This window comes from Coffea arabica, chromosome 4c (assembly GCF_036785885.1).
Source record: "Coffea arabica cultivar ET-39 chromosome 4c, Coffea Arabica ET-39 HiFi, whole genome shotgun sequence".
Classification (NCBI taxonomy): domain Eukaryota; kingdom Viridiplantae; phylum Streptophyta; class Magnoliopsida; order Gentianales; family Rubiaceae; genus Coffea; species Coffea arabica.
In genome coordinates, this window is record NC_092316.1 from 3,117,517 (window position 1) to 3,126,083 (window position 8,567).

General features: G+C 33.2%; 1 protein-coding gene across 4 annotated transcripts; it reads right to left on the reverse strand.

Annotated features, from left to right (window-relative positions):
• Nucleotides 1–3,815: 3,815 nt before the first annotated feature.
• LOC113740013 (uncharacterized) lies at nucleotides 3,816–8,309 on the reverse strand. 4 transcript variants are annotated; one of them, XM_027267484.2, is made up of 8 exons: nucleotides 8,042–8,305; nucleotides 7,641–7,759; nucleotides 6,846–6,913; nucleotides 5,624–5,779; nucleotides 5,356–5,513; nucleotides 4,727–4,812; nucleotides 4,331–4,477; nucleotides 3,816–4,251 (listed from the first exon to the last, which is right to left on the reverse strand). In XM_027267484.2, the coding sequence occupies exons 2-8, from the start codon at nucleotides 7,713–7,715 to the stop codon at nucleotides 4,225–4,227; spliced, it is 717 nt and encodes a 238-aa protein (XP_027123285.1). In that variant the 5' UTR covers nucleotides 7,716–7,759; nucleotides 8,042–8,305; the 3' UTR covers nucleotides 3,816–4,224. The 4 variants fall into 4 exon arrangements, 3 of the variants coding, with proteins under 3 accessions (XP_027123285.1, XP_071901563.1, XP_027123287.1); XR_003460376.2 differs by lacking the exon at nucleotides 4,727–4,812 and having other exon boundaries at nucleotides 8,042–8,303; XM_072045462.1 differs by lacking the exon at nucleotides 5,624–5,779 and having other exon boundaries at nucleotides 8,042–8,309.
• Between the last annotated feature and the right edge of the window lie 258 nt (nucleotides 8,310–8,567).

Consider the following 8,567-nt stretch of genomic DNA (forward strand, 5'->3'; position numbering starts at 1 on the left):
CGTATCTTGCATTCGTTTATCCGCTTCCGAGTTTGTGTAGATCAGCTCGGATTTGCAAATCAAAGTTCTTAATGGGCGTCAAGGGGTGGACTTTGGATATGTAGGGGTAAAATTAAATACATAAATCTAAAGAGGCCTCAATCAATACAACCCAATGTTGTTAGACCCAAAAAAAAAAATTTGTTGTTAGACGGCCAATTTCAATGTGGATTGAGAATACTTCTTTTGCGACTTTCTTTTTTTGTCTTTTAAAATTTCATCTGAGCATATTTTAAAGAGGGCTCAATTAAGTGGTTAGATGTAGAGCTGTCGAAACTCGAAACGGGTGATTCGAATGGGTTTGAGCATGTTATTATTGGGCAATAGGTATAATTAGTCAATCCATTTATACTTACTTAATAAATATATATGAACATATCCAATTACCCATTTATGAATTATTTAAAATTTTACTTATTTTTTCATTTTTTTGCATGTTATTTGACAAGAAACAATGGTATTTTATCATTATTATGTTGGTAAGAAATTCAAATTTATTTGCTTAACACTCACTAAAAATTGAATATAAATATATAATTATTTTTAAATTGATATCAATGGATAAATTGAGTCAACTCACTATCCATAAATTAAATAAATTTAATTGAATATTCATTTAGTTTCATTTAAAATCAATGTCCCGATTATTAGTGTATGGACTCGGACAGATCAACCTAACTGGGGTTGTCAACTCCAGAAAAAGACACATCCTCCTCCTCCGGTCGCCTACTATGTCGACCGTGAAACCTCATCCTCGCCCTCTCTCAGTGCAGTTTGGCTGCTTGCTAAGCCATGTTGTCCTTGACACATGGCTTAGACTAACTCTATTCTAACAACTGGAGTTAACAAGCTGACACCCAGGGGAGATAAAGCATGGCATTTCCCATGCAAAAAAAAAAAAAAGAGAAATCTGAATCTTTTTAATGTAAGATCAGAATAGGATGGGGGCATAAAATACGTAAATAGGACCCGTCAAAGTGGAAATGTAGACAGAAACAACAATTTGTGATAGCATCATTACTATGCACAAGGTGTCCTATGACATTAATAAATACTAAGGGATAATATTAGAAACCTCTCTTGAGGCTTCTAATATCACTTAATACTTCTCAAGTTTTAAAAATAATCACTTACCTGTCCTAGTAATTGCAAAGAACTATATTAATTCTTGTTTGATACATAATTCATATTTCAAATAAATTGAGCTCAAAAACTAAAAAAAAGAAAGAAACAAAAGTCACTTTGTTCTCTTTCTCCGACAATCTCTCTTATTCATTTTTATGGATGATTGTGTGATTTTTTATTTTTAAATTATAGGGGATTGAAGTACGTTTATCTTTTGAACTTTTATGATTGTGATAGATTAAAATATGATTTGTTTGTTTATTTTGAGTTGATTTTTATTTAATTAGTACAACTTAAAGGTTTGGGCGATTAGTTGAGATGAAGTTGAGAAAAAATATAATATTTATATCGATTTTGAACTTATAGAGTTAAATTGGAGCTTGTATATTTATTTACAAATATCTTTTTTTATTTTTCAAATTTATATTTTTATGGTCAATAGATTTGTGATGTTGAGGTACTACTAGCGATTTTTTTGTGGTGATTTTTCTTGGAGTAAACAAAGTGGTTTAGGAATTTTTTTTTATTTAGCAAAATATGCAAAAGAGTAATTTAGGGTTTTTTAATTTTATTACATAAATAACAAAAGTAAAGGAAGTAAGCGATATTTTTAATACTTCAGAGGTGCTACATGATATTAAGAGGAATCTCAAGGGTGGTTTTTGATATTATCCCACAATACAAACAAATGATAAAAGATTAGTAAGCTTGTAATGGGCCTTTGGTCCTCCAATGTACCAGAAAAAGAAAGAAGAAAAATGCAAACAAATGATAAAATATCTCTAGGAGAGCACAACATGTTCTCATTTCAAAGATATCGTTGTGTAAGTTTCCAGGGATTGCTATGACATTGGCACGAACTTAGAAGTTAGAACCAATAACATTATTAATTACACAAAATAATCGCAACTTGCGCCAATAGCTATAAATCCAAAATACTGATCAACTTAACCAAGTTAACTTTGTCAGTAAAAAGTTCTATGATCAGAATTAGGGTTGTAAATGAATCCAACCGCTCGCAAGCAGCTCGAGTCGAGTCCAAACTTGACTCGAACTTGGTCAATATCGAGTTCGTGTCGAGCTGATCAAGTCGAACTCAAGTTCAAAGATATTCAACTTATTAGCTCGCAAGCCGGTTAGATTATACATATATATATATATATATTAAAGTAAAATTACATATAAATCTATAATATTTAACTATTTGTTAAAAAATATTATTTTACTCATTTTTTAAAAATAAAATAATAATTTTTATTTTTTAACCTCAATTCGAGTCGAGCTCGAGTTTGACCATTACATTTTGAGCCCGTCGAGTTCGAGTTTCTTAAATTAAGTTGGAGTTCGAGTTGATTAGACTAAAATTCGATTCGTTTGCACGTCTAATTTGAAGGCATATTACAATAATAAACGGATAGCAAGAAGCAACTACAAGAATTATGTATGATCTCAACCCCTTTAGAACTAACTCCACTTTGCACCCTAAACTTATATCACTCTTCTACTTTGCATCTTAAACTTTAATTATGAACGCTTTACACTCTAAGGATGCGTTTGATAAAACTGAAATCTAAAAACTAAAGTCTGAAATCTGAAATTTAAAATCTGGATTCATTAAATTATTGAATTGTTAAGTATTAAATCTAATACATTTGAGTGCATATTATATTCAGTAATAAGTAAATAGCTTATTACTTAATTTTGAGAGCAAGTTTTGCCTAAAAAATTTAGTGCCACTTAATTAATTTAGATGTCCAATTTTTGGTTATCAAATTGTTTAAATATGTTAAGATCTGATTCTATTAACTTTAAGTGTTGAATTGAGTTATCAAACAAAACCTAAATACTCAAGTTTGTCACATTTAAATCTAATTAATGATAATTTTAGCAAAATTAATAATGGTCAAAAACAGCTAAGTGCTTGCCGTTAGAACAAAACTTAATTATTGATTGCATTTAAATGGGACAAATTTGAGAGTAGAAAATAAAAAATGTCCAAAATTGAGAGTTTAAAGTGCAGAATGTCAAAAATTAAAGTTTAGAATGTAGAATAAGAAAGTGATATAAGTTTAGAAGTATAAAATGGAGTTAGTCGTCACATTACATGGCAAATGCTTTGCAAAGAGTAGAGAAGGTAAGCTAGGGAATTCCAGAGGAATAAACGTTATATGTCTTGCACAGTGTTGAAAAAGTGCTAGAGAATTCCAGAGGAATAAACATTCAGTTGTTTAATTGCTAATATTTCTCCTATTTTGTTCTCAGTATTGGTACAGATCAAAGGAAAGATCGTTCAGTTACAATTGCATGTCACATGATTCACCAAAATCTTAATAAAATGTTCTAAAACACTTCCGAGTCAATTGGTAATGATTCGAAGTACCTTTTTACACTCTCAGAAATCTCACTGTCGCTTGAATATGAAGAATAAGAAAACATGTAGTGAGACGAAAGTAATATCATGTATGAGAATTAAACTTACTCCTCTAGAGAAAGCGCAAGATAGGACTCAATCGTCATTATACAAAGAATTCAGAGTTTCGGTTTCAATTTATTAAACAAATATAGAAGCGTTGATTAATCAAATATGTTCAACATCCAAACTTAATTAGGTTTAAAATTTTCAATTTACTGCTGCAATGTGACTTGTTAACTGGGTAGAAAAACATTAAAATTGGGATTACAACGTGAGAAAGTAGTATTCTGCAATGTGCATACGTTGCTTCAGTGTTGCGATAACTTTATGATATCAACTACGATTACGAATGACTACAAATTAAACTTGTTACAAGTTAGATAAAGATTAAAGCTATCAAAGCACCACAATGACCGTTCGCATCTATCTTACTATGTCAGATCAGCAAGTCAAACAAAAGGAAAGTTTCACTTGGAAAAAATGAATTCAGAACATCTTCGAATTCCCTTGGGATTCCTCTTGTTCACTGCAGGCAGTAACTGATCTATGTAGTCTTCAGATTATTCTCCTAGAAAACAAATTCGTACAAACAGGTACAGCATAAGTTGAACGCCATTCGTTTCCAGAAAGAACCATAATCACTTGGTTCAACCAGTCAGCTCTTCCATTAAGCCCTGTGACCAGGACACATTATATTGAGACCTTGGGCAAGTTTTTATAAAAAGAGTACCACGACATAAGAGTGAAAATTGCCTGGGAGATGTATTGCTCAGCATCAGTTCTTCTGAGAAAAAGAATTGCATGGCGAGCTAAGTTAGCTGACTGATCACTGAGCAGAACATTTCCAATATCCTCTAGTACCCTCACTTTGATGTAGGGATCTTTTGGCGGGACCATGTCCTGGCATTGGCAGAAAGAAATTTGAGACAATATGCAGTCTTTTTGAAAGAACAAGTTCACATTGCGAACCAGTCACAAATTAATCAAAAGATCTGCAGACTTACGACATGCATCAAATCATACTGAAACATAATTCAATGCAAGACACTTGTTTCTTATCTGCTTCCACGCCCAATCCAAAATGAAGAGAAAATAAGATAAAGCAAGATACAAACTTCCTACCAAAGAAGAATGCATAAAGGGACTTACGGAGCTATACCCACTCTTCAGGTACAAGAACAGAAGAGAAATCAATTTCCTAGACTGCAAAATGGCAGCAGGTTGAACTGTTACACCTACAAGCAATAAATCTTTTAACTCCAGTTTGTGAATGCATTCATCTTCATTGTGAAAATGCCATCTTTCAAGACTTTAAGGCTAATTTAGTCATAGTTGCTGGTCAGTGGATAAGCAAAAGAAAATGCCACTAGTGCAGAATTCAGTTGCGTAAAGCTGGCTAAGTTCCTCGTACAATTAGCATGTCACTTGGACAAGTCTCACACGACATCATACAGAATTAGTTAGTTTGTGCAGCAATACAGTCGTTTAACAATTGCTTAAGATCTTGCCATATTCCTCATTCCAATGAGCCGTACAGTTCCTTAAACAGTGAAATTTCTTAAAAATTTAAGGCTATGGAGGAGATAGGTTTTTTACCACAGCAAAATCAAGACGAAGATCATCGTATAGAATTAGTTAGTTCGCGCAGCAATACAGTTATTTAGCAATTGCTTAAGATCTTGCTATATTCTTCACTCCAATAAGCCCCATAGTTCCTTACTCAAGCAGTGAAATTTCTTCAAAATTAAGGCTATAGAGGAGATAGATTCTTACCACACCTAAATCAAGATCAAGTTCTGACATATAAGATTGTAAACTTGCAGCATGGTTCTTGAAATATTCTTTCTCAGAGCCACTGAGCTTCTCTTCTATTTCTTCAGGCAGAACTCTCTCAACAGCCCATCCCAAACTTCGTATAGTTTCTGCTCTATTATACCTATGAAGTTACAGATGCAGATGTTATTAAGCAAGATATGAAACCACACAAAGAGGACTCGGAAAAAGTTTACTGAAATAAACATTGTAAAGCAGATGTAATCTACATACACATAAGCCATCAAACAACGCTTGTTGCGGAGTAGAGAAAGGTGGTGGATGAGTGCCCCCGAGTTGTGAGCTTTTAGCAACGGTTTTTCTGATTCTTCTAATTCCTGGTTATTAAGTTTCTTTTTCTCTTCAATCTTCTTTAGCTCTTCAATTTTCCTGCATCATATCAATATGATTAATGTTTTGAATTGGTTGACCACATGCGCCCCTGAGGCACAAGAAGACCAGAGATGCTATATATCAATGATCTATGCACTTGCATCTCATCCATAGGTGAGAGAAAGAGAGAGAGAGATCAAAAGAAACAAGGGGTCAACAGGTGAAGACAACCAAGTACCTTCTTTATTTTTCTTTTTTTTTTTTTTAATGAATATAAGTATAGTTCAATTCTACTAAAGCCAGAAATTACGCATAAGCTACTGATTTAATAGTTAAATCAAGTTTCCAAAAGTAAGACTTGTTTCAGTTAAGTCATAAGCTACTTTGTGTAAAAACCTAGCCTTTCGACAAGACAAAATGGTCATAAAAGAGAATCTTAGAAGCTTTTCAAGCATTTGCTTTTCTAGTTAGAGACTGTCTTGGGGCTAATGTGGGATCCGCCCAACGGCCTACTGGTTTAGGTAAATATCTAGTGCGTTCGCCAATGGAGAAGTCATTTTTGAAGGAGAAACCATGCGTTTTTGGGACCTGTATGCTTCCTGGTATAAAAAGGAAATAAAAACACAAAGGGAAGAAGGAAACAATAATGGAATCGGATGATGAAGCCTGCAGTGTATCTGCTTGGAAAAAATTCAATCTGTCACACCATTAAACATGAGCCATGATTTTCATCAAAATAAGGACATTATATTACATTGAACATCAAATCAAGTGGATTGAAGTAATTCCTTTGGTCTTAAATTGCTTGAAAACTATCTCACTTCACTTTTTTTCCTTTTTCTTTTCCTTTTTTTGGGGGTTAAATTATGAAGAAAGGAAGAGTTGTCGGGCACTCATGAAAAATGGATTTTTTTAGTACAATTACCATAAAAACCAACCAGCAATGCAAAAAAAAAAAAAAAAAAAAGATTATCAGCAAAATGATGCTTTCTTCTCTCTATTTCCTTGGTGAATGTCTATCTATTGGTTAGAGGGTCAAAAACAAGATTTGAAGATGAAGAAAGAAAGGAAGGACATCTAAAAGAGGCTGCAGTGCATGACTCACATTCAACAAGAAACTTACCTTATCAATAAGCCAAGGTGATGGAGGTGGCCTGTACATTCATTGATTACTTGGGCAAATAGGTCATTCTGCGTGGAGAAAATATCAGCAACAAAAGGTGGACAAAACTCAATCAGCCAAGGTCTTGGATAAATACTTAAACTGGGAAGATAAGAAACAAGTTTAAAGTTTCAAATTGAATACCCAACAGATCAACACTGATGAGAATAAGCAAAGACATACAAAATTATTTGATGGAACAAGAGCCAAACAAGATTAGAGCAACAACAACCTACAAATCTATGAGTTGCATATTCTGTGACACAATAAATGAGAGGCAAAAGCAAAGTAAGTCAATGATTATGCAGGCTTCACATCAGAATTCCAAAACTATTTCTTTCTGCTTAAACTATAAAATGAATTCCATTTGTGCATCAGTTCATACCGAAATTATGGTCCCACGAAAATCTGTCTGTGGATTTGTATTTTGAACTCTCAAATATATCACCAGCATTTGAAAGTTAATTATCCTTATTCTACTATTTCAGGGACCTGATATGCTTTTCTAGCTAAAGCAAGTAACAGAACAGTGGTGACAATTTCCAGCTCCAAAGACACAACTAAACATCGTTTGGGACACAACCAATTGCCCAATTCTTGTTGTTTCAGTTAGCCTATCTTCAAAAAAGGGCATATAGCTACAATGACCAGGACACAAACCACCAAAACCAATGCATTTCTATGCAGTGAACAATCAATTAAGCCACCCTTCCTTTCGCCCAACATGCCACAGATTGAAGAAATAGTGATGCTTACATTAAAAGCTGAGAGTTGTCCCGGTTCACTGCTCGCAAGTTCTTTGACTAATTCGCTTCCCCTTTTCCCATACATTCCTCAGGAGTCAGGACTGAAAATTAGACGACCCTCTGGTTCAACTGCACCACATAAGCATTTCATCAAACAGGTCATCCACAAGAATATACTTCTATTTACACAGTTCATAAATAGAATGAAATCTTCTTACCAAATGGCACGACAAATTATACAGCTTCTGTATTATATGCATGAAATTGATCTCTAAACCATGTAGATCCATTTCAAAGTCCAATACACATGTGAAATTATCAAAATTAATGCATCCGTACATTTTCGCGCGCAAAATTTGAACAAAAAAAAAAAGGATAATTCAAGCTGAAATAATGACAATTGAACCTTACCAAAAGAATTACAGAAATGAGGGGCTAAGCGAGATAAAGGGAGAAAATTTTGTGGTAATTAGCTGTGTTTGTGATGTAGCACTCGGTTATGGCCGGCTGAGCGACGCTTTGGCAGGAAATTTTTGACGAGCTTTCAGCTTTAGATCTATTTGAGAATGCAAAAATAACATAAAGGAAATAAATGATACAGGATAGGGGCTAATTTTTCAGAATATTGCCCAAAAACAAAAGATTGTGCTTGGATTGGAGTGTTTTTCAAAGACAAGTTTTTAAAATAAGATGTGAGGTTAATACATTTCAAAAATGCTTTAAAAACATTTAATCCATATAACCTCAAATGCAACTTATAAAAACATCAAAAAAATTTCGTTTGGATTAATTGTTTTTGAATATGTTTTTGAAAAACTTTGCTGTAGCAGAGTTTTTAGATTATATTTTGGGATATTTTTAGAAAATATTTTGGAATATTTAAGAGTAGAAGAGTTTTTAGAATATATTTTGAGATATTTTTTAAAATTTTAAACTA

Coding starts and splice junctions, on each gene's coding strand:
- LOC113740013 (XM_027267484.2), bottom strand. CDS start 7,715: ATGTATGGGAAAAGGGGAAGCGAATTAGTCAAAGAACTTGCGAGCAGT. Junction 6,914..7,640: donor GACAACTCTCAGCTTTTAAT/GTAAGCATCACT, acceptor TTCTCCACGCAG/AATGACCTATTTGCCCAAGT. Junction 5,514..5,623: donor CGTTGTTTGATGGCTTATGT/GTATGTAGATTA, acceptor GTAACTTCATAG/GTATAATAGAGCAGAAACTA.